A 27,775-nucleotide genomic window follows, 5' to 3' on the forward strand; every position below is an offset into this window, starting at 1 on the left:
TGGCATACCACTTTGCAGCTGAGCCATTGTTGCTCCTAGACGTTTCCACTTCACAATAACAGCACTTGCAGTTGACTGGGGCAATTCTAGCAAGGCAGAAATTTGACAAACTGATTTGTTGGAATGGTTGAATCATATGATAGTGCCACGTTGGTGCCAATGTTTGTCTATGGAGATTGCATGGCTGTGTGCTCGATTTTATATACCTGTCAGCAACAGGTGTGGCTGAAATAACCAAATCAACTAATTTGAATGTGTGGCCACACTTTTATATATATAGTGTATCTACTGCTGTACATATCATTCTTAGTCTAGGTTGTGTAAATTCCCCCGGTGTACATATGTAGGTTGCATTTTGATACTGCTAGAGTGCTATTTTGGGTTGTTAATTGGATTCGTTGTTAATTGGATTCATCCCGCCATCCTTGATTTCTTTCCTTTCTTTTTTTGTATTTTTCTGCATATTTTAGCTGTTTGACTGTATTGTTAGGAGCTAGTAACATAAGCATTTTGCTGCACCGCTATAACACAGGCTAAACCGTGTACGTGACCAATACACTTTGATTTGATGATTTACAGTTGAAGTCGTAAGTTTACATACACCTTAGCCATATACATTTAAACTCAGTTTTTCACAATTCCTGACATTTAATCCTAGTAAATATCCCGTTTTAGGTCAGTTAGGATCACCACTTTATTTTAAGAATGTGAAATGTCAGAATAATAGTTGAGAGAATGATTTATTTAAGCTTTTATTTCTTTCATCACATTCCAATTGGGTCAGAAGTTTACATACACTCAATTAGTATTTGGTAGCATTGCCTTTAAATTGTTTAACTTGGGTGAAATATTTTGGGGAGCCTTTCACAAGCTTCTCACAATAAGTTGGGTGAATTTTGGCCCATTCCTCCTGACAGAGCTGGTGTAACTGAGTCAGGTTTGTATGCCTCCTTGCTCGCACATGCTTTTTCAGTTTTGCACAGAAATTGTCTATGGGATTGAGATCAGGGCTTTGTGATGGCCACTCCAATACCTTGACTTTGTTGTCTTTAAGCCATCTTGCCACAACTTTGGAAGTATGATTGGGGTCATTGTCCATTTGGAAGACCTATTTGCGACCAAGCTTTAACTTCCTGTCTGATGTCTTGAGATGTTGCTTCAATATATCCACATAATTTCCCATCCTCATGATGCCATCTATTTTGTGAAGTGCACCAGTCCCTCCTGTAGCAAAGCACCCCCACAACATGATGCTGCCACCCCCGTGCTTCCCGGATGGGATGGTGTTCTTCGGCTTGCAACCCTCCCTCATTTTCCTCCAAACATAACGATGGTCATTATGGCCGAATAGTTCTATTTTTGTTTAATCAGACCAGAGGACAGTTCTCCAAAAAGTATGATCTTTGTCCCCATGTGCAGTGGCAAACCGTAGTCTGTCATTTTAATGGCGGTTTTGGAGCAGTGGCTTCTTCCTTGCCGAGCGGCCTTTCAGGTTATGTCGATATAGGACTTGTTTTACTGTGGATAGATACTTTTGTACCCGTTTCCTCCAGCATCTTCACAAGGTCCTTTGATGTTGCACTTTTCGCACCAAAGTACGTTCATCTCTAGGAGACAGAACGCGTCTCCTTCCTGAGTGGTATGACGGCTGCGTGGTCCCATGGTGTTTATACTTGCGTACTATTATTTGTACAGATGAACGTGGTACCTTCAGGCGTTTGGGAATTGCTCCCGGCGATGAACCAGACTTGTGGTCTACAATTTTGTTTCTGATGTCTTGGCTGATTTCTTTTGATTTTCTCATGATGCCAAGCAAAGAGGCATTGAGTTTGAAGGTAGGCCCTGAAACACGTCCACAGGTACACCTCCAAGTGACTCAAATGATGTCAATTAGCCTATCAAAAGCTTCTAAAGCCATGACATTTTCTGGAATTTTCCAAGCTGTTTAAAGCCACAGTCAACTTAGTGTATGTAAACTAAATTGTGATACAGTGAATTATAAGTGAAATAATCTGTCTGTAAACAATTGTAGGAAAAATGACTTGTGTCATGCAAAACTATAGTTCGTTAATAAGAAATTTGTGGTGGTTTAAACACGAGTTTTAATGACTCCAACCTTAGTGTATGTAAACCTCCGACTTCAACTGTATCACAGTTTGACATACTTTACCTTTCATTCATGACTATATATAGTATTGATATGTATTTTTTGGTGTGTACCGGTATTTATTTATCAGTGTAAATTAATTACAAAGGAAAGCAGTTTAGGGTACCAAGGAAACCAAGGAGTTGTACTTCTACAGCAAAAAATGCACCAAAACATTTTTATAAAAATAAATAAAACAAAATCAGCTCACAGATATTGGACAATGTAGAAGCATTCAGATCCGGTCTGTGGTTTTCTTGGGGCAGCAGTGTGTTCACATTTCATTGCCCCAGGTACTATACTATATAACCAATTCAACAGTGTGGTATTTCTTCCTATACACTCAAACAAGAGTCCAGTTTTCCCCTCACTTCTAATGCCAGCAGTCCCATACAATGAACGGTTGGGGTGAGAGGGTGGTGGGGGGTGGATGGGGGGGTTAGCGTATAACCAACCCCCCTCCTCTATGCCTCGTCCTCGTTCAGCAGCATGTTGGGGACCCCCCGAGAGATGGGGAACTCACGGCCAGACTCGGGGCACTGCAGACACCCTTCCAGCACCTCCACCTGGACAGAGAGACAGATAACACGTCACATCACCTGTAGTTACTCTGCGTGTGTGTGTGAAAATAGGGTTAAACCTACAATCACTTTTTATCAAGCAGAATGAAAGTGCCAAGAGGGAACATGACGGAGACTCTACCTAACCTGACCACTAGATGTCCTCATATTCCCATAATGCATTGTTTCTTTCTATTGACCAAAATAGTAGTCGATAGAACTAAGTAATGAATAACAACAGGTTATTTATGGTGATCCTCACCTCCAGCAGAACCCTGTGTACTTTACGCAGGAAGTCTTCATTATTCTCATAGTCCGTGACCAGCTCTGCAGGTAAATCTTGGAGATGACCCAGCTGGAGAAAAGACCACAGCTAGGAATTAGGATATACAGGAAGACAGTGATATTGCCATACAACCACAATAACAAGATTTTAGGTAAAGCCTTTCTGTATCAGACCCAAGTATAGTTAGTGTACATGTCATCTAGGCTGTTGGCCTAGCTAACTATTCTACCTCTGTTGGATACAGTAGCTTGAAATGACTTTGTACAAGTGTGTTAGTGTTAGTCAAACAGACGGACTAACCCCATCAGCCGCCTGAACCAGAGCGCTCCACTCCAATTTGGGGATCATTCGACTCACGAAATTGGGATTAAACTCCACCTCACTCACTTTCACCTCCGTCGCCTGGGATCCGCACAAACGGGATGAAAAAAACACATATTAGCTAGCTAAATACGTGGTGCATTTAACACATTGCAAGTTGCCGCAACTCTGCCAGCTAGTTTTGAGCAGACTTCCTTACCTTGATGAGGAGAGGGTATCCTTTGGTTACCCCTTTCACGTGAGACGTCAACATGTTGTGCGTCAGTAGTTTCATGCTTAGTCTATGAATGTCGCCTATATAATCAAAGAAAGTGAGAGCACCAGTAACTTTGTCAATATATACTGTATCTACACTAACTATAATTCTCTACCGTGCAAACTGAAAACAATGCGTTTACATGTGGACCGGAAATGTCGAAATTGCAACAGTGAACAGTTTCCCCCAAACACAGATCATCCTAAAAACAGGTTCCTAGCAGTACAAACGGTTTCCGGAAATCAGATCAAAATATAAATTAACTAGGCAAGTCAGTTAAGAACAAATTCTTATTTGGTCGTCCTGCGGGGAGGGGGGTTGGGATTAACAATAAAAAATATAGGACAAAACACACATGATAAGAGAGACACCACAACACTACATAAAGAGAGACCTAAGACAACATAGCATGGCACAATCTTTTATTTATTTTGTCAACTGTATCAAAAAAATATATATAAAAAAAAAAGCACAAAACTATGTAAAGTTTTTTATATTCATGTTTTATTTTTTGTATTAATGTGTACTCATTGTCTTGATATTATACAGGTAATTCTTACAGATGTGATATAGTAAATACACAGAGGTTAGCCGGCAGGTCCGATCCGCTTGTGTACAGCTGCACTAGGGTCGGACAGCATTCCTCTGTAAATTAGGACAACGCGGCGCCGGCGGGAGATATGGCTCGGAATACGTACCTCAATGCAGGGATGAGAAATGAGTTCTACCCCGAATTGTCCCATTATCCCTACTGTTACACCAAGAAGATTGAACGTCTTCTTAGGATAATGGGACAATTTGCAGTACCAAAACATTTCTCATTCCTGGATTGAGGCATGTTTTCCTAGCCATATCGTGCCCCCGGCTCCACAATGTCTTAATATACAAATGTATGCTGTCAGGTCCTAGTGCAGCTGTAAGCAAGCGGGTTGGATCTGCCGGCTAACACAGAGGTGTGACCAATATAACCAAAGGGTCACCCTCACAAGAAACCACTAACCCACACACAAACTCAATTTTATGCACACACATACCTAAACATATATCCCTTAAAAGTATTGAACAAAAGATAAAAATGTAAAACGTTTGACCACAAACCCCCTTATTTCCCCCATGTCTTAACCCTTCAGACATCCCACCAACACTGTTATTTTGAAAATGAATATGCTAATTAATACTAGTGTTTAACATAATTAGAAAAATAAAAAATAAAAAAACGCAGGAAGGCAACTAACGAGACGAACAAGATCATTTTCTGTTGAGAGGAAGGAACTAGACTTGTGATAAGGTTCAAGGCCCTGAGGGGGACATCTTACTCTGACAGAAACAAAACAGTAAGTACAAATTGGATGACCAAACGCTGGCAAGCATTAAAAGCAAGGAAAGCCGTTTGACATAGAGGAAAGGACATTTCTCCAGTTTGTTCAGTTCATCATCCATATTCTCCCATGACTGCATTTAGTTAATACAACCAGGCCATTGTGTCCATTGGTCAAATATGAACAAGTAAGCATACAGAGAGATAAGTATAGGTTTCAGGAAGGCAATAAAAGTATACATTGATTTTAAACCAAAAGGGGGAGAGGCCAGGGAACTCAGCATTGAAAAAGCTTATGGCACAAACACTGGGGTGGGGATGTGTACAGGCTAGGATAGAACAATCACAGAGTTGCATTTTGAGTTGAGGAACTATGACATTCCTAACCTTTGTAAGGATCTCAAAGGCCACTATAATATAGTTTCTTCAGTCTCCTCCATCCAAATCTCAAAGGAATAGAGGATGTTACCCTCCAATAGAATGAGTTCCCGGACTCAGATTAAGCCTACTCCTAAAATGCATGCTCAATTAAGGATCGCCATTCAAGGTGCTTTTCAGTCCAGGAATAGGTTTAATCTCAATCTGGGAAACCGGCCCATAGTCTGATCAACAGAAGACTGGGAGAGCTACTGATTAACACATTTAATCCCACCTACTACAGACCTTATACTAGACTAGAGCCCTGTATGCCCTTTGTCAGCGTTGACAGCTAAACAAGAAGTCAACCCAGAATGACAGTGATATGTTTACGTACTAATAAAAGGTAGAGTATCTGCATCATGTACATACTGCTGCAAGGAGAGTGAACTGAACTCTATTTGATTGCGTTGAAGAAAGGAAACAAAAAATGTATCTCAATCCATCTGGAGCCACATAAAATACTGGGTGTCAATCACTCCGCAGTAGTTAGGTTTTTTTGCATTAAAAACTCACTCACACATTCACTCCCTTCATCGGTTCAGCCACATAACTTCACCACCATATCCTTAACCTTAAACCCAGCCACCACCAGAATCATCACTCTTGGCCTTCGTCGGAGCGCCATTTTAAGAAGTCCTCCTTCCGTGCATCTGGCTTGATCTGGTTCCGCATGCCCCCCAGTAGGTTGGACGTTGCCTCGGACGCCACTATTAAGGGACGGACGACGGTGGGCGGGATCTGCCGCAGGACTCCGCCCACAGCACCAGGCAGACCTTTCTGCTCATGCCCGCGAGACGCCACGTCACATAGCGTTTGAGCTGTGTCCATCATACCCTGGGAAACAGACAGAAAACAGAGTGTTAGTGAGAGTGTTAGGCCTTTTATTGTCATTCTAAAATGGTCGATTTAAACACATTTATTTATTTATTTATCAGTAGAACATCTACCTCTCTGACAGTGTCATAGGCCTTAGCCACGCCCTCTCTGAGGTCGGCCGGCTGGTGGGCGCGGCGGGGCTGGTTGGAGGGCGGCCGGCCCTCTGTGATGTAACGGTTCAGGGGGGGCGTTGGGGATAGGATGTCATACACAGTCTCCGCTGTGGCCTAGAGGAGAAAGAGCAGGATTATTACAACTCTGTAAGAGAGTGAAGCACATCAAAGCAATGGAGGAATCTGTATTACTGGTCCCAGTGGCTTCTACATGTATGGTTGCTTCTAGTCTTTCCTACATGGTTTAGGTATGCTAACCCTTCTATGATACATGACTGTAAGAATAGTGGTATTAACATGTATGGTGTGTAGTACATGGGATGCATTGTTTCAACCTATATGTCTATGTGAGCTGCACGTTTGATTGGTATTCTACCGCTGTGTGGCCTACGGACAGTCTGTTGCCTGCTAATAGTCTGTGGTTAGAGGTCAGAGGTCAGTAGTACCTGTATGGCCTGCACCAGTCTGTTGCTGAGCTCCAGAGCAGCAGAGGCAGTGGAGGTACCGAAGGATGCTGCCCCCCGCTGGAGACCCCGGATAATGCGGCCGTCCCGCCTGTACTGCTCTATGGGCATCCAGAACAAGTCCCTCACTCCATGGACTAGAGAGAGAGAAAGTTACACAAAAAATAACTATTGAGATCAACACTAAATTAGGTTTTGAAAGTAGGCTAGCTATAAACATACTGCAAGAGAACAATTCTATTACTATGGTTATAACTCAGGGACTACTAAAGGGACAACGGCAAAGAAACAAAGAACACCATACAAGTGACATCACTTCCTGTACTTACACAGCTGAACTACAGAGTGCATGGGGCCTACACCTCCCAGAATGCCCGGCAGCTGGTTCTTTCTGATGTCTGTCAGCCACTCAGTGACAGCGTACTGAATCACCTTATCTACACCTAGAAGTCTGGGAGGAAGAGATAGAGAAAAGCGTTATGAAAAAGACACTTGCTTCAGACACCACAGAAACCCCAGAGTTACTGTTGTTGTACCCGTGTCGGCAGCAAAGTCTCTTCAGCTTCAGTTCAGAGCAATTCAGCTGGGCCAGACCAATAAGAATCCCTGCAAACGTTCCCTAGGAAACAATCACAGTGCAAAGGTCAAGTGTGTGACATAACATAACCACAGAGATGAGTTCACTGACAAAGCATCACAGTTAAAATGTCCTTTGTCCTTTCACCTGCTCAATGACCACATGCTTGCCCTGGTAGTCAAGCCAGATGGGGACTTCAGAGGTGAAACGGAACTCCCTTAGAAAGGAAAGACAATGAATAAATAACTGACACATTCGAAATAGACTTGTTTTTTTAATACTTTTTGGGAGGATTAAGTTAGTAATTACCGGAAGTAGATTGGCTGATCAGTGGAAGAGGTGGAGCCAGCGGACGAGGAGCTCTGCTCACTATAGGTGGTTTCTACAGAAGCAGTGAGGTCAGGACCCAGACCAGAAGTTGTCTCTGTGCCAATGACCCCATCTTCAGTGGGCTTCTGAGAAGGGTCTGTCTTTACTGTGAGAGGACAGAGAGAGAAAATGAAGAAAATAGGAGAAAGTATTGAGTGGTTGAGGAGGATATATACACTGGGATCGAACCCCAGGCTGTAGTGATGCCGCAACACTGTGTTGCTGTGCTTTAGACCGCTGCGCCACTCAGGAGGCTCGACAAACCATTTTTGTATGGGCCTCACTTTGTGCCCTGGGACATTAACATGCTGAAACAGGAAAGGGCCTCACAAATTTGTGCCAACAGTTTGGGGAAGCACAGAATCGTCTAGAATGTCATTGTATGCTGTAGCGTTAAGATTTCCCTTCACTGGAAATAAGGGGCCTAGACCGAACCATGAAAAACAGCCCGAGACCATTATTCCTCCTCTACCAAACTTTACAGTTGGCACTGCATTTGGGCAGGTAGAATTCTTCCTGGCATCCGCCAAACCCAGATGTGTCCGTCGGACTGCCAGATGATGAAACGTGATTCATCACTTCAGAGAACGCGTTTCCACTGCTCCAGGAGTCTAATAGCATTAAGCTTTACACCACTCTAGCCGATGCTTGGCATTGCACATGGTGATCTTAGACTTGTATGCGGCTGCTTGGCCATGGAAAACCATTTAATAAAGCTCCCAACGAACATTTATTGTGCTGGCGTTGCTTCCAAAGGCATTTTGGAACTTGGTAGTGAGTGTTGCAACCAAGGACAGACAATTTTTACATGCTATACGCTTCAGCACTTGGCGGTCACGTTCTGTGAGCCTGTGTGGCCTACCACTTCGTGGCTGTTGCTCCTAGATGTTTCCACTTCACAATAACAGCACCTACAGTTGACCGGGGCAGCTCCAGCAAGGCAGAAATGTGACGAACTGACTTGTTGGAAAGGTGGCATCCTATGACAGTGCCACGTTGAATGTCACCGAGCTGTTCAATAAAGCCATTTTACTAACAATGTTTGTCTATGGAGATTGCATGGCTGTGTGCTCGATTTTATACACCTGTCAGCAACAGGTGTGGCTGAAATAACCGAATCCACTAATTTGAAGGGGTGTTCACATATTTTTGTATATATAGTGTATGATACAGAGCACCACAAATTAATGCTATGTATGACTGTTTTCCTGATCCATGTGACCTGAGCAGTCAAAAAGCTTTTTTGTAGAGTACAAAAAAAACACAGTGATGGTGCTCACCCTCAGCTGCAGGATCCATAGGCAGGTAGGGGTTAACTCCAGCAGCCAGACTACTGAAGAAATCCTTCAGGAAGAACAAGGCATCCTGGTCGATGTTGAGTCGGAGGGGGAGGAGGCTGATTCTTAAACAACACTCTGGACCACCTACACCTGAGTCTGGACACACCTGCAGGGCCTTCACTGTTAACTGGGACACACAGAGAGCACATCACAACCCAATATCATAGAAAACTTAATTTAAAAAAATGTCACCTTTATTTAACCAGGTAGGCCAGTTGAGAACAAGTTCTCATTTACAACTGCGACCTGGCCAAGATAAAGCAAAGCGACAAAAAACAACAGAGTTACACATAGGACAAACAAAAGTACAGTCAATAACACTATAGAAAAATCTATATACAGTGTGTACAAATGGAGTAAGGAGGTAAGGCATAAATAAGCCATAGTAGCGAGGTAATTACAATTTAGCAAATGAACACTGAAGTGATAGATGTGCAGATGATGATGTGCAAGTAGAAATACTGGTGTGCAAAAGAGCAAAAAAGTAAATAAAAACACTATGGGGATGAGGTAGGTAGTTGGGTGGGCTATTTACAGATGGGCTATGTACAGCTGCAGCGATCGGTAAGCTGCTCAGATAGCTGATGCTTAAAGTTAGTGAGGGAGATATAGGTCTCCAACTTCAACGATTTTTGCAATTCGTTCCAGTCATTGGCAGCAGAGAACTGGAAGGAAAGGCGGCCAAAGTGGGTGTTAGCTTTGGGGATGACCAGTGAGATATACCTGCTGGAGTGCGTGCTACGGGTGGGTGTTGTTATCGTGAACAGTGAGCTGAGATAAGGCGGAGCTTTACCTAGCAAAGACTTATAGATGACCTGGAGCCAGTGGGTCTGGCGACGTATATGTAGCGAGGGCCAGCCGACGAGAGCATACAGGTCGCAATGGTGGGTGGTATATGGGGCTTTGGTTACAAAATGGATGGCACTGTGATAGACTGCATCCAGTTTGCTGAGTAGTGTTGGAGGCTATTTTGTAAATGACATCGCCGAAGTTGAGGATCGGTAGGATAGTCAGTTTTATGAGGGTATGTCTGGCAGCGTGAGTGAAGGAGGCTTTGTTGTGAAATAGGAAGCCGATTCTAGATTTAATTTTGGTTTGGAGATGCATAATATGAGTCTGGAAGGAGAGTTTACAGTCTAGCCAGACACCTAGGTATTTGTAGTTGTCCACATATTCTAAGTCAAAACCGTCAAGAGTAGTGATGCTAGTTGGGCGGGTAGCGATCGGTTGAAGAGCATGCATTTAGTTTTACTAGCATTTAAGAGCAGTTGGAGGCCACGGAAGGAGTGTTGTATGGCATTGAAGCTCGTTTGGAGGTTTGTTAACACAGTGTCCAAAGAAGGGCCAGATGTGTTTACAGAATGGTGTTGTCTGCGTAGAGGTGGATCAAGGAATCACCCGCAGCAAGAGGGACATCATATACAGAGAAAAGAGTCGGCCTGAGAATTGAACCCTGTGGCACCCCCATAGAGCCTGCCAGAGGTCCGGAAAACAGGCCCTCTGATTTAACACAATTAACTCTATCTGAGAAGTAGTTGGTGAACCAGGCGAGGCAGTCATTTGAGAAAGGCTGTTGAGTCTGCCGATAAGAATACGGTGATTGACAGAGTCGAAAGCCTTGGCCAGGTCGATGAAGACGGCTGCACAGTACTGTCTTTTATCGATGGCAGTTATGATATCGTTTAGTACCTTGAGCGTGGCTGAGGTACACCCGTGACCGGCTCGGAAACTGGATTGCACAGCGGAGAAGATACGGTGGGATTCGAAATGGTCAGTGATCTGTTTGTTAACTTGGCTTTCGAAAACTTTAGAAAGGCAGGGCAGGATGGATATAGGTCTATAACAGTTTGGGTCTAGAGTGTCTCCCCCTTTGAAGAGGGGGATGACCGAGGCAGCCTTCCAACCTTTAGGAATCTCAGAGGATACGAAAGAGAGGTTGAACAGACTAGTAATAGGAGTTGCAACAATGGTGGCGGATAATTTTTGAAAGAGAGGGTCCAGATTGTCTAGCCCAGCTGATTTGTACGGGTCCAGGTTTTGCAGCTCTTTCAGAACATCTGCTATCTGGATTTGTGTGAAGGAGAAGCTGGGGAGGCTTGGGCAAGTTGCTGTGGGGGGTGCGGAGCTGTTGGCCGGAGTTGGTGTAGCCAGGAGGAAAGCATGGCCAGCCGTAGAGAAATGCTTATTGAAATTCTAGATTATCGTGAATTTATCGGTGGTGACAGTGTTTCCTAGCCTCAGTGCAGTAGGCAGCTGGGAGGAGGTGCTCTTATTCTCCATGGACTTTACAGTGTCCTAGAACTTTTTGGAGTTAGAGCTACAGGATGCAAATTCTGTTTGAAAAAGCTTATAATTCCACTGTAAATTAAAATCATTGTTAAAAACTGACTTTCACAACAAAAAGTAAATAATGATAAATGGCTATAAAAAGCCTCTTCTCTCACCATGTTGGAGTGTGCTCTGCGAGGCATGCTCTCGCTCGTGTACAGGTAGAGGAACTTGTTGAGCTGGGACGAGGCCAGGCGGTCGCGTATCTCCAGCTCCTGAACGATGAACACCTGGCGGGACAGAGGCTGCTCGCCCACCGCGCCAACCCCCACCCCAGGCACCCCTCCCTCCTGACACGGCCCAGCCGCAGACACCACCACCGGATACGACTCGTGCTGGAAGCTCACCTGGAATAGGAATGGCACATTTAACTAATAGTACCAGTTGTCTCCACGTTAACAAAAGCATCGGTTGACATTTATGCTACACTCCAACTGAACATATCCTTACGATGGGGAAAAAAATGAATTAGCTTTCCATTTTGTACAGAGAAAAAAAATCAAAGGCAAACAATATCTTTAGAGTACTGTATGGACACACCTTGTGCACACAGTACATACAGTCTCCCTACCTTGGTGAGCTGGATCTCCATGAGCAGGTTGTGTTGTCGTCCACCACCTCCAGCCCAACGCCAAGAATTCTGAGGCCGTGACGGAGCAGCGGAGCGGGACGGGGACCCACGCATCCCAGAGGGGGCAGAGCGACCCCTAGAGAGAGAGGGGGGAAGGAGGGAGAAAGGAGCTTGATGATCATTCAGAGAGAAATTTTACAAATTCAAGTGCCTGTTGCTGGGTTATGTGTGCAAAAAAAAAAGTTAAGAAAAGATTTACTTAATAAATTAAAGTAAAAAAATTGAATCAAAAAGTAACATAACAATAATGACGCTATATACAGCGTGTACCGGTACAGAGTCAATGTGAGGGGGTACAGGTTAGTCGAGGTAATTTGTAAAGTGACTGCATAGATAATAAACAGCGAGTAGCAGCAGTGTAAAAACAGAGGGGGTTGGGGGGAATTTGATTAATTGTTCAGCAGTCTTATGGCTTCGGGGTAGAAGCTGTTAAGGAGCGTCTTGGTCCTCGACTTGGTGCTCCGGCACCGCTTGCCGTGCGGTAGCAGAGAGAACAGGCTATGACTTGGGTGACAGGAGTCTCACAATCTTTTGGGCCTTCCTCTGACACCGCCTAGTATATAGGTCCTGGATGGCAGGAAGCTTGGCCCCAGTGATGTACTGGGCCGTACGCACTACCCTCTGTAGCACCTTACGGTCAGATGCCGAGCAGTTGCCATACCAGGCGGTGATGCAACCGGTCAGGATGCCCTCGATGGTGCAGCTGTAAAACCTTTTGAGGATCTGAGGACCCATGCCAAATCTTTTCAGTCTGAGGGGGAAAAGGTGTTGTCATGCCCTCTTCACATCTGTCTTGGTGTGTTTGGACCATGATAGTTTGTTGGTGATGTGGACACCAAGGAACTTGAAACTCTCGACCCACGTCGATGTTAAAATGGGGGCCTGTTCGACCCTCCTTTTCCTATAGTCCACAATCAGCTCCTTTATCTTGCTCAGATTGAGGGAGAGGTTGTTGTCCAGGCACCACACTGCCAGGTCTCTGACCTCCTCCCTATAGGCTGTCATCGTTGTCCTTTGCACATGAACGGCCGCTCATTCTGAAAGAAATTGCAATGTACATATTTACACTTAGACGTCGTTGTTATCTCTCCGTTGAAAACACTTGATCGTCCTGTAGAGTCTCTGGTTAACTTTCCTAGAAGTCACAATCTTTTGTGGTTGTCGGTGTTTAGGATGGATACTTCAGAGTACCATTCGGAAATGTTTTCATAGATAGATGCTTCGGCGGTTGTTGGTATTCTCGTTCTAGATTTAGGTAATTTCTAGCTGCAGACTAGTAATTGTACGTCTAAGATTTGCTCCTATTCTGTAGTGATCAATAGTCTGAGTTTAACCACTTCCAGCCGTGTAGCCAAACTACAGCTGTATGGTCTCCGATGGCCTATAGAATTGTAGCCATTCCAACGTGGGAACTCCGTCCCGGTGGTCTCTGACTTCTTAACCATTCGAGACGTCCTGCTTACCCTGGGTTTCTTTGGCATGTGATGTAAATTTCGTCACGGATGGTTTTATACACTTCAGAGAAAAGGGTGGTCCATGACACCTAATGTGATGTCTGGGTTCATGGGTGTGGCCACTGGCTAGTTAATCTTTACATGAAAATCCATACTCTCATTTAGAAGGTTAACATCACATTACATCTTTTCACAAATAGTTTCATGTTTAATCACATATGTTTCGCAATAATTAGATGTAAAACTGACAGCTTGGAAATGTACACTTTAAGAGATACAGTTGTGTGTTTCCTGTCCTTCATGAGATCACAAAATGAAACGCACTCATCATAACTGTCCCTTAAATCAATCCAACATTCTCAAAAATATAGAAATATTGTTTAGTTCTCCCATTTTGGGGATTAGGAATTTTGAACAAAATAAGTTCTTTGTTCTGGTAGACTCTCTCAATACTGCATGGCAGTTTCCACCAGGTAGTTATAACCTGTCGTAAAGTCATACATCTATGTAGAGAGAGAGAATGGGGGGTGGGGCTATGATCCTCCCCGAGGGCACGTCCTGACATGAGAGTTACAAACAATGTGAAAAAAACTAAATATCACTGTTGGTTAGGAGCCCGTAACACGGCAGCCACCCCCTCCGGCGCCATTATTAATTATAATTCTGTGCATTTGTCTGTATACGTGTGTATGGGCACCTGTTTCCATGCTGCGTGTGTGTAGACATGGCCTTGCCCCCGAAATCTTTCCCTCCGTACAGATGCCAGACAACAGACACCTCTCGTAGCACCACCCTGCTCTGGGGGACAGGGAAGTGGCTGGGGGCCCGCAGCAGGTCAGAGCTGCCCCGCGGTCGGGAGAAGTGGCCCTCCCTCACCCTGATAGGACCCTCAGTTAGCACCGTCACCAGGGGCTCCCCGTCTCTGGGCTGAGGGTGAATTGATGAACATGGACACCAGAATAGGTTTAGTACTTCATGTCGCATAATTCAATTCCATGTGAACTATGAGTAAGTAGTATGGCGAGATGAGGGGGATGAAGATGAAATAGAGAAGAGAGACGCACAGGTATACCCATCCCAGGAGCCTCTAGGATGCAGAAGTCCTCGTTGTCCTCTGAACCCTCAGAGCCCTCCTCTGACATCATATCCGCCTGCACCTCAGTGGCTGTCACCACCAGTCCGTCAAGCTCTGATTCCTCCCCGTCAATGACAACAGGTGGGGGGAGCTTGGGAGCCTCCCCGGGGAACAGGTAGACAGAGACAGGTGAGCCCCGCGGGACTGTGGGAGAACCTGGAAACACACAAGGAAATATTCCACATATCCAGGAGTGATCACCATCCTCTATTTAATATCTATTATATGTATATAGAGGACTGTAAGCCGCTCTGGGTAAGAGCATCCGCTAAATCAGTGTTTCCCAACTACAGTACCCCCAACAGAACACATTTTTGATGTAGACCCGGACAAACTCACCTGATTCAACTCATCGAGGGCTCGATGATTAGTTGAATCAGGTGTGCTTGTCTGGGGCTACATAAAAAATGTGTGCCGTTTTGGGTATTGGAGAACCAGAGTTGGGAAACACTGATCTAAATGACGAAAACATAAAATGTTATATCTAGAGATGCTGAACTACACTGTCATTTAATAGCCCGTTTTACCCGAGTCCATATCCTCATCTGGATGGCTCCTCTCGGTGTCAATCAAAGCATCAAGGAGATCGCACTGGTTGATCTCAGCAGTCTCAGCTGGAGGGCAGGGTGGCAAGGAGGCGGGACTTTCTGACAACTAACATGACACGTAAACACAGACAACAGATCAGGGATGGACAACTCCAGTCCTCAGGGGTTGAGATTCAAATAATTGCGTTCTAAAACTGAAGATCACGATTAGTTGATTATTGGAGTCCGGTGTGTTAGCTGGGGCAAAAGTGTGACACTAATCAGGCCCTTGAGGACTGAAGTTGCCCATCCCTGCAATAGAGAGTTTACGCTAGTGGAGTCAGTCTCCTATTCTGCCGCTCCACAGTTTCAATCTCTTCAGTTGTTCTCACACAACATTTATCCGAACAAACATACAAAATCTGTTCCAGACCTTAAGGTAGTATATACTAGTCTAATGTATATAAACAGCACAGGAATTAAATCATCAACATGTATTGATCACATCTTTACTAATGCAGCAGAAGTTCTCTTTAAAGCGGTATCCAGATCCATCGGATGTAATGATCACAATATAGTAGCCATATCTAGGAAAACCAAAGTTCCAAAGGCTGGGCCTAATATACTGTATAAGAGGTCATACAATAAGTTTTGTAGTGATTCCTTTATTGTTGTTGTAAAGAATATTTGTTGGTCCGTGGTGTGTAATGAGGAGCAAGCAGACATTGCTTATCCCAGTTACTAATAAGCATGCACCCATTATGAAAATGACTGTAAAAACTGTTAAATGTGGAATACTGAGGAATTGAAAAATTGTATGGTTGAGAGGGATGAGGAAAAAGGAATGGCAAATAAGTCTGGCTGCACAACAGATTGGCAAACGTACTGCAAATTAAGAAATCATGTGAATAAACGGAATTAAAAGAAGAAACTACACTATGAAACAAAGATAAATGACAAAGAATGACAGTAAAAAGCTTCAGAGCGCCTTCAATTACATTTTGGGAAAAAAGGCAAACTCAGCTCCGTCATTCATTGAATCAGATGGCTCATTCATCACAAAACTGACTGTTATTGCTAACTACTTTAATGATTTTTTTCATTGGCACGATTAGCAAACTTATGCATGACATGCCAGCACCAAACGCTGACACTCGACATCCAAGTATATCTGACCAAATTATCAAAGACAAGAATTGTAATTTTGAATCCCATAAAATGAGTGTGGAAGAGGTGAAAAAATGATTGTTGTCTATCAACAATAACAAGCCACCGGTGTCTGACAACTTGGATGGAGAATTACTGAGGATAATAGTGGACGATATTACTACTCCTATTTGCCATATCTTCAATTTAAGCCTACAAGAAAGCATGTGCCCTCAGGCCTGGAGGGAAGCTAAAGTCATTCAGCTACCCAAGAATAGTAAAGCCCCCTTTACTGGCTCAAATAGCCGACCAATCAGCCTGTTACCAACCCTTAGTAAACTTCTGGAAAAAATGGTGTTTGACCAGATACAATGCTATTTTACAGTAAACAAATTGAGAACATACTTTCAGCATGCTCATAGGGAAGGACATTCAACAAGCACAGCACTTACACAAATGACTGATGATTGGCTGAGAGAAATTGATGATCAAAAAATTGTGGGGGCTGTTTTGTTAGACTTCAGCGCAGCTTTAAACATTATCGGTCATAGTCTGCTGCTGGAAAAAGTAAAGCCAGTGTGTGTATTTATGTGGTTGACTCAACACATCAGCTAATACAGCTACTGAAATGACTAACACTTAAAGTGCTGCAGTTAGTTTCAGAATGGGTGGCAAGGAATAAGTTAGTCCTAAATATTTCAAAACACTAAAAGCATTGTATTTGGGACAAATCATTCACTAAACCCAAAACCCCTGAAATAAATATTGTAATGAATAATGTGGAAATTGAACAAGTTGAGGTGACTAAACTGCTTGGAATAACCCTGGATTGTAAACGGCCATGGTCAAAACATATTGATACAACAGTAGCTAGGATGGGGAGCAGTCTGTCCATAATAAAGAACTGCTCTGCATTCTTAACAGCACTATCAACAAGGCAGGTCCTACAGGCCCTAGTTTCTACCTTCTTAACAACACTATCAACAAGGCAGGTCCTACAGGCCCTAGTTTCTACCTTCTTAACAGCACTATCAACAAGGCAGGTCCTACAGGCCCTAGTTTCTACCTTCTTAACAACACTATCAACAAGGCAGGTCCTACAGGCCCTAGTTTCTACCTTCTTAACAGCACTATCAACAAGGCAGGTCCTACAGGCCCTAGTTTCTACCTTCTTAACAGCACTATCAACAAGGCAGGTCCTACAGGCCCTAGTTTCTACCTTCTTAACAGCACTATCAACAAAGCAGGTCCTACAGGTCCTAGTTTCTACCTTCTTAACAACACTATCAACAAGGCAGGTCCTACAGGCCCTAGTTTCTACCTTCTTAACAGCACTATCAACAAGGCAGGTCCTACAGGCCCTAGTTTCTACCTTCTTAACAGCACTATCAACAAGGCAGGTCCTACAGGCCCTAGTTTCTACCTTCTTAACAGCACTATCAACAAGGCAGGTCCTACAGGCCCTAGTTTCTACCTTCTTAACAGCACTATCAACAAGGCAGGTCCTACAGGCCCTAGTTTCTACCTTCTTAACAGCACTATCAACAAGGCAGGTCCTACAGGCCCTAGTTTCTACCTTCTTAACAGCACTATCAACAAGGCAGGTCCTACAGGCCCTAGTTTCTACCTTCTTAACAGCACTATCAACAAGGCAGGTACTACAGGCCCTAGTTTTGTCGCACCTGGGCTATTGTTCAGCAGGTTGGTCAGGTGCCACAAAGAGGGACTTAGGGAAAGTGCAATTAACTCAGAACAGGGCAGCACAGCTGGCCCTTGGATGTACACAGAGAGCTAATATTAATAATATGCATGTCAATCTCTCCTGGGTCAAAGTAGAGGAGAGATTGACTTCATCACTACCTGTATTTGTGAGAGGTATTGACATGTTGAATGCACTGTCTGTTTAAACTACTAGCACACTGCTCAGACACCCATACCTCACAAGACAGGCCGCCAGAGGTCTCTTCACAGTCCCCAAGTCCAGAACAGACTATGGGAGGCGCACAGTACTACATAGATCCATGACTACATGGAACTCTATTCCACATCAAGTAACTGATGCAAGAAGTAGAATCAGAGTTTAAAAAGTATAAAAATACACCTAATGGAACACTGAGGACTGTGAAGACACACAAACATAGGCACAGACACATGCATACACACACACACACACTCACGATAACATACGCACTATACACACACACACGTATACATGGATTTTGTGTTGTAGATATGTGGTAGTGGAGTAGGGGCCTGAGGGCACACAGTGTGTTGCGAAATCTGTAATGAATTCATTGTAATGTTTTAAAACTGTAAAACTGCCTTAATTTTGCCAGATCCAAGGAAGAGTAATGGGATCCATAATAAATACTGGTCTGTCTGTCTTACCGGCAGTTTCTGTCCAGCGATCTCAGTGGGTGATGTGTGTCGGGGGGGTGGGTGCAGGTCTCCCTGGGAGACCAGGTACTGCAGCATGTTGACCAGGGCAGCACAGGAGTCAGCACAGGTGTGGAGGTGGACCACGTTGTTGGAGCAACGCAGCTCAAACAGAGGCTGGGACTGGGAGAGAGAGAGGAGGGGATTGGAGCAGAGGAGAAAGGAAGACAGAGTAGATTTGAGACCAACAGTCTCTTAAGTTCAAACACACAGACAGATGTATAATCACACAAAATTGGCAGGCTAAGAACTTACCAGTTTCCCTGTATCACTGCCTTTCCATGTGGTAATGGCCAGCTCCAGCAGATCAATGTCCAGAACACATACATAGTCTGAGGGGAGAGAGAGAGAGAGGGCGTTAGAATTGAACACACACTCAGATGCAGATGTACACACGCGGTACAGTTAATCGTGTGGCATACCTCGTCTCAGGTCCACAACATCACTTTCACATTTATCAGAGAGATACAGTGCAGAGTCATCCAGGATAAACCTGAGGTGAAAGGTGGCAGTGTCTACGATGATGTTACTCGACAGAGAGAAGGATTCTGCTGTGAACAACACCCTCAATGGAAGATACAAGGGCCTGAGAGACAGAGACACGAGAGAAGTGAAAAATCATTATTATGTTAATTTATTATATTCCTTTGTCCACATATGTAGATCTGGTGTGTGTGTACCTGTAGTCCACGGCACAGGTGGCCAGGTGTGTGTGTAGGACGGTAATAACTGCAGGAGATGTGTAGCCCAGGATCGGGTCATCAATGACATCCAGAAAATCAACCAGCTGTCATGAAGAAACACAGCCTCACTAACCAAACACACCCCACGCAGTCAAAGTCAAATCATGATATGTGCCTGAAGCTTCTCTGCTTTGGTATGTATTAGGATCCCCCATTTCCCTCATACCTGTTCGTGCCAGCTGTGATTGGTCTGTGCCATCTGATGTCGCATAGTGGCGCCATGGAGACGAAGGGCGACCAGGAACTCCTGTGAAAACACACACAAACACAGAATTAAGTTAGTGATATTTCTTAAGCTTTCCACATCACAAGCACAGCTAACTTACAAGCGCAATCAAAAGGTGATATTCAAAGAATAAATGAGAAGATATGAATGTTACCTTGACGTTCCTCTGAGGGTCCAGGGTTATTTTGAAAGCCGTGGATAACATGTGGACCTCAGTCTCCCTGCCTTTCACACTGCTCACCCCCACCTCTGTGGGGTAAATGGTAGGGTCCAGATGCCCTGGGGGAGTGAAGCTGGGCATTTCTAACCGCCTAGGGACGGGGGAGTCTTTCACTACAGCTGTGAGGGGGAGGAAAAGGGTTAGTGACCAGAAAGGAAAGAGGTAAGGGCTGTCAGTCATTTAGAAGAGATTAGCTCATGGCTAAAAACAATCTACATGAAAACACATGGATTGTCACACTACTACATGTGATTAGGAAGGTACTACCAGAGCTAAACCCTGATATCACAGAGTCATTCCACTCACCTTTGTGGTAAAGCTCCACCCTCCTGCTCTCCAAGCACAGGAAGCTGAGATGGGGGTTGTTCTGATGCTGCGCCACGCTGAACATCTTTCCCCCTTCCAGGTCCAACATGAGCTCCCCGTGACACCGGTCCTCCTGACTTCCTGTCTCTCCCTGAAGGAGGCGAAACAGGAAACAGAAAACTATTTATTTATGTGTCTTCCTTAGAAGAATCATAGTACACACATACATTCAATTTGTGTAATAATATCATTCCTTCAGGCAGTAAGGCCCAGTCAGGATTTGAACCAGGAACCAAAATCTCTCCAGTCTATATACCTAGCTAACCATTTATTGTAAGATGTAGCTGGTTCATTATTTGCTCACCTTGCTGTCCGTCATGGCTTGGAGGCGGCCCTTCCCTATGACGATGGTGAGGGAGAGCAGGCTGAGGTCGTGGTTAGGGCGGGGCTCCGACTGCCCGCATCTGGCTGATACACTGTCTGTGTAGAACTGAGCATCTTCCTCCTCGGAGTCTGAGTCTGAGAGACCAGAAACATCACAGTTATAGAACTGCTGAGCAACAACACATTTCACATGGTCTACAGGGGTGCTGACTAAAGAGTTGCTCAACACATACCACTTGGCAAGCCATTTTAAAATCAGAGCTTTAAATAGACTAAAGACATTAACAAGTTGCTACACAGAGATTACCCAATTCTGTCTGACCAGTTTTAAGTGGTTTACAAGTCTCAGTATGGGGTTCTCACCTAGTTTGAAGGCAGACTTGCAAAGATGGAAATAGTCATTGTCTTGGCGACGGTGTTGGGGGCTGTGGTCGCTCTTAGGGTCTGAGGGGGGAGGGGCTTCCCACATCAACAGGTCATTATTGATCCTACAGGGATGGAAAGGGAGAGAGGAGAACGAAGGGAAAGAACAGAAAAAATGAGATTTCAAATGGTGTAAACAAATAAGCAACCTAGCAGAAAAAGAGAGAGACACACCTGTTGTAGACACTCTGGAAGGCCTGTTTGCTGGGCAGGAAGATGTAGGCCAGGGGCAGAGAGACGTCTACTACACACTGAGACACACACTGAGACTGGAAGTGTTGCATCTCCTCTGGGTCTGCTGGGATCACCATCTGAGAGGAGGAGATGGGCAATGAGGAAAGGTTAGACTGCAACTTTCAGAAAGTGGGTCAAATAAAACCAACATCTTTAGGAAGTGATTGTGTGTGAGAAAGGGATGGTGAGAAACTGAAAACTGGTCCAGAGAGGGACGGCCAGGGGTGAGAGAGGGGCGGCCAGGGGTGAGAGAGGGACGGCCAGGGGTGAGAGAGGGGCGGCCAGGGGTGAGAGAGGGACGGCCAGGGGTGAGAGAGGGACGGCCAGGGGTGAGAGAGGGGCGGCCAGGGGTGAGAGAGGAGTCTAGGTGTTTGTGATGGGATGGTGCGGTACCTCTTCAGTCTCGAACATGGTGCGGTTGGAGGAGAAGGGAGAGCTGGTCTTCTCTCGGAGTTCACAGGGGTTCTCAAACGACATGGACCCCAGGTCCCTCATCAGACCCACCCCTACCCCCCCTAACCCTGACCCCAGACCCTCTCCTCCACTCACACGCACTGACAGCCTGGAGAGAGGGAGAGATAGATAGAAGAGAGAGATGTAAACTATACAGTAGGTTGATGTGCAACGTTGACTTCTGAAACACATTAAATCTACACAGCCAAGTGACACAGCAAGTGAAACAAACTCCCCTAAAACACATGTCCCAGAAACACACTCACTTGGCCATGGAGTCTTGACTCTTCTTGACTCTGATACAGGGGAAGGAGCCTCCCTCCCAGCCCTCATACGTTCCTGAGAGAGACAATGAACAAACAATTGCTCAAAATGTGAGTGTTACTGTTTGTGTGTATATTTTACTGTGTGTGTGTGTGTGTGTGTTCCTCACCATGCATGTCACTGAAGCTGGCCTCCAGTAGCTGTGTGAGGGAGCCATGGGAGGGGCCAGGGGGTGCATGGGGATCCGGCTGTAGGTCAGGGCCCTCCTGTGAGCGGATATCCAGGTCACACAGCTCCAGCACCAGGTTCTCTTGCCGCACAGCCCTCTGGGAAGGCGGGCGTCGGAGGGGGTACGGCCGGAGGTCCGGGATGGGGAAGCGGAGCTTGAGGATGGCGTGGGGCGAGAGGAGGGAGAGAGAGGAGTGCAGCTCACTGCTCTGGGTCTGAGAGACGGATGGGAGAGTAGAATGTTCAAAGATAAACAATCGAAAACATAAAGCAAACCTGACATTTTACTTCAATTGTGAGGCAGGCATATCAAAAACATTATCAAATGGCACCTCTTAGTGGCTGATGGCTTGCTAAGTGTTTACCTGTGTGTGGACGGGTCCTCCTCCTGTCTGTGTGGGACAGTGGCTGCAGGCTCTGCTCAGAGGCTCCAGTCGACTCAGTATGTCCAGGTCCAACTCAGCACTCAGCTCTCCCAACTCTACCCTCACTACACTGTCTCTACGCAACACACGTTGCCTCCCCTGCAATACAGAGACATTGACATTTCAGGAGGAGGGGGTAGCAGGTTAACAGAGGAGACCAAAGCAGACAATCAATGACATATTAGCTTTTGAACATGTTCAACTGACACAAACACACAGTGTCCTGGTTTACCTTGCGCAGGTGTTTCTCTGTGAGACTGTAGTGTAGCTGTGCACAGGGTCTGGCTGTAGCTCCCACTGTGAACATTCCAGCACGCTGGAAGTGGAGCAACTAGAGAAGGAGGGAAGAGTTATATCCTGGGCAATGCTAGCCCTTGCTGCAGCACACTGTATTATGTGGAATGTTGTGTTGAAGCCCTCAGATCATCTCAAATAACAGCCCCTTTCCTACCTCAGTGTATTGGGGCTTTCCTGGCTCCCAGAGACACTCAAGCAGCTCTAGCCTACTGAAGGACAGGTCAGAGGTCACAGCACGAGAGTGGCAACCTGCACTGCGCATCTCACACGCCACCTGTACCGCTGCTCCAGTCATCCTGAGAGAGGAGAGAGAGACAGAGAGAAGGGGACAGAGATGGAGAGCGAGAAAAGGGGACAGAGATGGAGAGCGAGATATGAGAGAGAGAGCAAAAGAGAGCAAAATAAGAATTATTTATTGATATGTCGGGCAGGTCTGTTGATTTATCTGAGGAGTGGTGGCCAATGTTGAAGAGGCTATTGTGTGTTTGTACCTGAGGTGTGAGTGGGGGCAGGCTTTAGCAAAGCTAGCTCTGAGGTGGTGGAAGTCTCTCTCGCTGAACATGCTGTCTTTGAAGAAGGCCAGCTCCCGGAAGAACACCTGAGACACCTGGGCTAATGAGGAGGCTGTGTCCAGCCCGGGGGGCGGGTCCTGCTCCAGTAGGGTTAGGGTGAGCCCGCCAAGCGAGAGGCGGAGCAACACCTCTGGCTTCAGTGGCTCTGATTGGCTACTTCGCCCTGGAGGAGGGGTTAATAACATAAGTTGTATAGTTTTTGTTATCTGTGAAATGTGTACAAGACAGTGTGAGTGTTACCTGGTATTCTGCTACACTGGGGCAGGCTGGATAGTGATCCTGGTACAGGATAACGCCTGGGACCCTGTGGTAAGCCCTGGGCGTAGCTAGCCTGGCTGTGTGTAGACGACGCCATGCTGTCGGAGAGAGAGCGCGCGGACGTCACACTGCTAGTCATACCAGGACCCATGGAGAAGAACATATCTGAGAGAGAGAGAATGAGAGAGGGAGGAGAAAGAGAGCAAGAGACCGAGACAGCAAGTGAGTAAACACAGAGAGAATGAGCACTATGCTTCACATGTCTAGTTCAACCAAGCTCTCACAGAACATTATGCAGCAGCAGACTACTGTACACGTGTCCTGCATAATTTCTAGGGAGTTTTTCCTAGCTACCGTGCTTCTACACCTGCATTGCTTGCTGTTTGGGCTTTTAGGCTGGGTTTCTGTACAGCATTTTGAGATATCAGCTGATGTAAGAAGGGCTATATAAATACATTTGATTTGATTTAGCTACCCTCTACGTACCCCCGTTCTCCAGACCGGTGAGGTAGGGCTCCATGTCAGGCTCTTCGTCCCAGTCCGGATCTCTATCTCCGGGGCTGGAGCTCAACTGTTTGCTCAAGTCCTCCTCTATCAGACGCAAGTCCTCAGAGTCCAGGGGACGGCTGTGAACCCCAGCACCACTGGGCTTAGGCTCTGGTAGGATAGACAGGGAGGAAATCATACATGGTCAGCAGTACACAGTGTGGATGAAGGATGAATTGAGTTTTGTTCCACTGTCAATGACATGAGGATGTGGAACTAAGACATGTGGAATGCAGGTGGGGAGAAACAGGTAACCAGTTTCCTTACTCACCTGTGTCGATGCAGAGGGCAGACAGAAGGTCGGTCAGGTGAGTGATCTGGTCTGGGGAGAGAAGCAGGTGGAGGCATCCCACCTTCCCATCCAGCTCCAACTGAAAGATAAGGAGAGACAAGTGGCTGTAATAACAGTGACAGAGCAAAAGGACCAAAGCAAAACAGAGGTTCTTGAAAACTTAAGTGAACACAGGAAGGAACTGAACAAATCCACTGAAATACACACACCTTAGGTCCAGGCAGCATGTCGTTCTGTTTGATCTTGACCGTGGTCTCCATGAAGCCAGAACAGCTGCCGATGAGGAGGGGCTGCTGGGCGGCTGGAGGGTCACCTTCCTCCTCACCACCCTCCTCCTCCTCCTCACCACCCTCCTCCTCTTCATTATCTTCACCACCCTCCTCCTCCTCCTCCTCCTCTTCACTGGCTGAGGCTGAGGCAGGGGTGTCTGCTCTTAAAGGACCCTGTGAAGGAGAGGATGATTACCAGCACTACTGGTTGGTAGTCTGTCAGCCAGCCACTAGGGGGAGTGTGAGAGGAAATATGAGTTTATGTGAGTATCTATAAGTGGATATTTAGTCTCTAAAAGATGTGTGTGTGTGTGTGTTATATTGGGATCAAACTTGAGTATATGCATGTGAGAGTGTGTGTACATGAGGGGGTTTTTAGTACCGTGGTCAATGTAAAACTGTGCGTGTTACCTGGGGCCCTCCGGTGGTCTCGTACAGCAGTTGAACAGAGCTGAGCTGGAGGATCTTGTGCAGGAAGGCAGGCGGCTGGTGGATGTCTACAGGCACCGTCTGGCTGGGGTCCCTCACTGCCTCGTCACAGTACTCCAGCCTGCAGCACACCACACAGCCACCGGGGGCAGAGCACTCAGCACAATAACGCTATATTGCCTTCAACCTCAGCCAAAACACCCACAAGCTCTACTAAAGATAGTGAAGCTTCTCCGAGATTCAGATGTTCTCTTTGAATCTACAGACAAATCCTGAGACAGATTGGCATTACAGGTTTGCCTGAAGTGTTTCCTCATCTCCTGTCCTTCCTGACTTCTAAACTGGTTAGGTGGACAGACCAACACAGGCAGTGTGAGAATGTCAGCTCTCTTTCTCCTCCCTCTCTCATTCTCTCTCTCTCAGATATGTTCTTCTCCATGGGTCCTGAGAACACACAGGCAGTGTGAGAATGTCAGTGTGGTGAGAACCAACATACCGTTTGATGTGCACCTCTAAGGCAATGCCCGTCTCCATGTCCAGGCGCTGGTGCTCGATCCGGACGATGGTGTCCAGGAGGGTGACTTTGATCCGACGCAGGACTGCAACATAACACAAACAAGGACATCCGTTATCACTAAGCATATTGGTCACAAAGAAACCAGAAGGGACACCAGTGATTTGATATCAGTCCTTATCTCACAAGCTTGGAATTGACAGTACATGACTTTGACTCCACAGTTTGAAAATGACAGAAAAGGTTGTTATCTTCAGAAGAAGGCACTAACCAACCACTGGGGACAGTTCAGGAACAATAATGACAACTTTAAAATAGTCCCTGCCCCCCTCCCACACACACAAACAAGGCCTACCCAGTGACTCACCAGTCTCAATAGTTTGTGCAAACATCTCCAGGCCCTCCAGTGGAGCGGGCGGCTCCTCTGACGCCTCAGGGGGGTCCTTTAGACACTCCTGGGCCAGCTGCATGCTGGAGGTCATGCATGTGGACCAACCCTGGGAGTCCAACCCCCCACCTACAATTAAACAAAAACAACGCATGATTCAGCTGGCTCTGAGAAATGTTGAGCATGGGATAGTAACATGTCTTCTCTTGAGCTCAGACATTTACAACAAAGAGTTAGCTAGTACTAGACCTTACTGTATTTGTCTTTGTTGACAATAACATTCTAAAATGTAGCTAATCAATGGTTACCACAACTTCCTTCCTGAACCTGACAGGCCTGCGGCAGTGACAGGAACAGGAGCTGAAACAATAACACGGTAATAACAAAGATCTCATTAGTCAGGCAGACTGGCTGTCAGGCTGAGACTTACTGCTCCTGTACTTGGGTCTGCATGTTATCTGAAGGCCTGAGATGACGAGGGTGCAGTGGTCGGTGACAAGAGCTGACCAGGGAATTGTCACCTCTATGCTGCTCACAAACCCATCCACAATCTCAAATGGAGCCCCAAGAGACTCCAAGAGTTCGTTGACCGCCTGGGGGAGAGGGAAGGAGGTGTGATGAGAAATTAAGAGATGAGTGGAAGATGACGTTGGAAAAAGAAACATCGTGTCCTACAATAAACAGCTGGTGGAAATGGCTTAGGGCAATGGGTTTGTGTGTTCTGCTGATTGAAAGTGAGTGCGTTTGCAAGACCTAAGTATAACTTGGTCATATATATTTCAACTGAACTGCAGCGACACTGGATGAGGTGAGTTATTTTCCAATTAGATGCTGACAAAAATATCTCGGAACGGCTGTTCCTTGAACTCACGAGAAGCGAGGATATGACGTTGATTGTTGTTATGTTCAGGTCTTGAAATTGCGAAATAAGTTAGTTGAGGGTCGGGGTGCATGGGAACACACAAAAGCGACCAGTTGTTCCCGACAGTTAAACGGCCTTACTACTTTCACTAACTTACCCAAACGTCGATGTTGATTTCTTTGATGACACCACTACCATTGTACAGGTCCAAACTTAACTGTTCCAAACTCAGTCGTTCTTGCAAGAAGTGACCGAGGTAATGCTGTAAGAGGTACCGACAGGCCCGCTTCTTGATTGAGCCTGACCAGGGGAAAAGCCAGCGAGACATATGGCCAGCAAGTTCAGGGTGAGGGAGCGAAGAGATGGAGGAAAACGAATGCGAAAACAGTCCTCTGGCAACTGCATAACAAAGAAAGCAAAGTGTACTAACGAAGAACGAGCTACATGGCTAGCTAGAAGGGGCTAAGGGAAAGCCGTCTCTCGGAAATCCTTTGTCAGGACCGATGAGTCCAACGTCGTTGTACAGAACGTTCAACTCGTCTATGGTTGTTCCAGTTAATCTTTTAGCTGTATTTCTGTCGAAACTGGACGACAGATCTTCTTGTATATCTCCCGTTTCTCAGGGTTGTTTATTGTTTTCATACTTGAACTGAATGTATGGTGGGGACGGCGCTGCGTCATTGCGTCATCAGTCGCAAAAGCCGTAAAGTAGATCGATGTACGCCATCTTTGGAAGGTC

The 27,775-nt window shown here is 45.8% G+C and overlaps 2 protein-coding genes across 2 annotated transcripts; both read right to left on the minus strand.

The window, feature by feature from the left end:
* Positions 1–2,201: 2,201 nt before the first annotated feature.
* trmt112 (tRNA methyltransferase activator subunit 11-2) lies at positions 2,202–3,763 on the minus strand. The gene is made up of 4 exons (XM_071399356.1): positions 3,513–3,763; positions 3,293–3,394; positions 2,969–3,061; positions 2,202–2,712 (listed from the first exon to the last, which is right to left on the minus strand). The coding sequence occupies exons 1-4, from the start codon at positions 3,585–3,587 to the stop codon at positions 2,611–2,613; spliced, it is 372 nt and encodes a 123-aa protein (XP_071255457.1). The 5' UTR covers positions 3,588–3,763; the 3' UTR covers positions 2,202–2,610.
* Positions 3,764–4,051: 288 nt separating this feature from the next.
* LOC139574619 (autophagy-related protein 2 homolog A-like) lies at positions 4,052–27,723 on the minus strand. The gene is made up of 39 exons (XM_071399357.1): positions 27,194–27,723; positions 26,605–26,767; positions 26,154–26,303; positions 25,769–25,871; positions 25,255–25,393; positions 24,784–25,017; positions 24,554–24,653; positions 24,223–24,393; positions 23,719–23,901; positions 23,398–23,641; positions 23,061–23,202; positions 22,842–22,940; positions 22,550–22,708; positions 22,126–22,399; positions 21,959–22,031; positions 21,633–21,801; positions 21,180–21,316; positions 20,946–21,070; positions 20,563–20,717; positions 20,199–20,349; positions 19,827–20,011; positions 19,613–19,693; positions 19,384–19,490; positions 19,126–19,289; positions 18,959–19,035; positions 18,656–18,826; positions 15,122–15,248; positions 14,524–14,750; positions 14,157–14,386; positions 11,946–12,081; positions 11,491–11,721; positions 8,987–9,173; positions 7,647–7,812; positions 7,485–7,554; positions 7,297–7,379; positions 7,090–7,211; positions 6,743–6,897; positions 6,255–6,410; positions 4,052–6,141 (listed from the first exon to the last, which is right to left on the minus strand). The coding sequence occupies exons 1-39, from the start codon at positions 27,362–27,364 to the stop codon at positions 5,905–5,907; spliced, it is 6,054 nt and encodes a 2,017-aa protein (XP_071255458.1). The 5' UTR covers positions 27,365–27,723; the 3' UTR covers positions 4,052–5,904.
* Between the last annotated feature and the right edge of the window lie 52 nt (positions 27,724–27,775).

Source organism: Salvelinus alpinus, chromosome 4, assembly GCF_045679555.1.
Source record: "Salvelinus alpinus chromosome 4, SLU_Salpinus.1, whole genome shotgun sequence".
Classification (NCBI taxonomy): domain Eukaryota; kingdom Metazoa; phylum Chordata; class Actinopteri; order Salmoniformes; family Salmonidae; genus Salvelinus; species Salvelinus alpinus.

What these genes read in the sequence shown, in the direction of transcription:
- trmt112 (XM_071399356.1), bottom strand. Translation starts at nt 3,587, where the DNA reads ATGAAACTACTGACGCACAACATGTTGACGTCTCACGTGAAAGGGGTA. An exon ending in GATACCCTCTCCTCATCAAG is followed by an intron (nt 3,395 to 3,512) that starts GTAAGGAAGTCT and finishes TGCGGATCCCAG; the next exon opens with GCGACGGAGGTGAAAGTGAG. An exon ending in TGGTTCAGGCGGCTGATGGG is followed by an intron (nt 3,062 to 3,292) that starts GTTAGTCCGTCT and finishes TCTTTTCTCCAG; the next exon opens with CTGGGTCATCTCCAAGATTT.
- LOC139574619 (XM_071399357.1), bottom strand. Translation starts at nt 27,364, where the DNA reads ATGTCTCGCTGGCTTTTCCCCTGGTCAGGCTCAATCAAGAAGCGGGCC. An exon ending in AGTCAAGACTCCATGGCCAA is followed by an intron (nt 21,802 to 21,958) that starts GTGAGTGTGTTT and finishes CCCTCTCTCCAG; the next exon opens with GCTGTCAGTGCGTGTGAGTG. An exon ending in GACTGGTGCAGGCCATACAG is followed by an intron (nt 6,411 to 6,742) that starts GTACTACTGACC and finishes TTTCTCCTCTAG; the next exon opens with GCCACAGCGGAGACTGTGTA.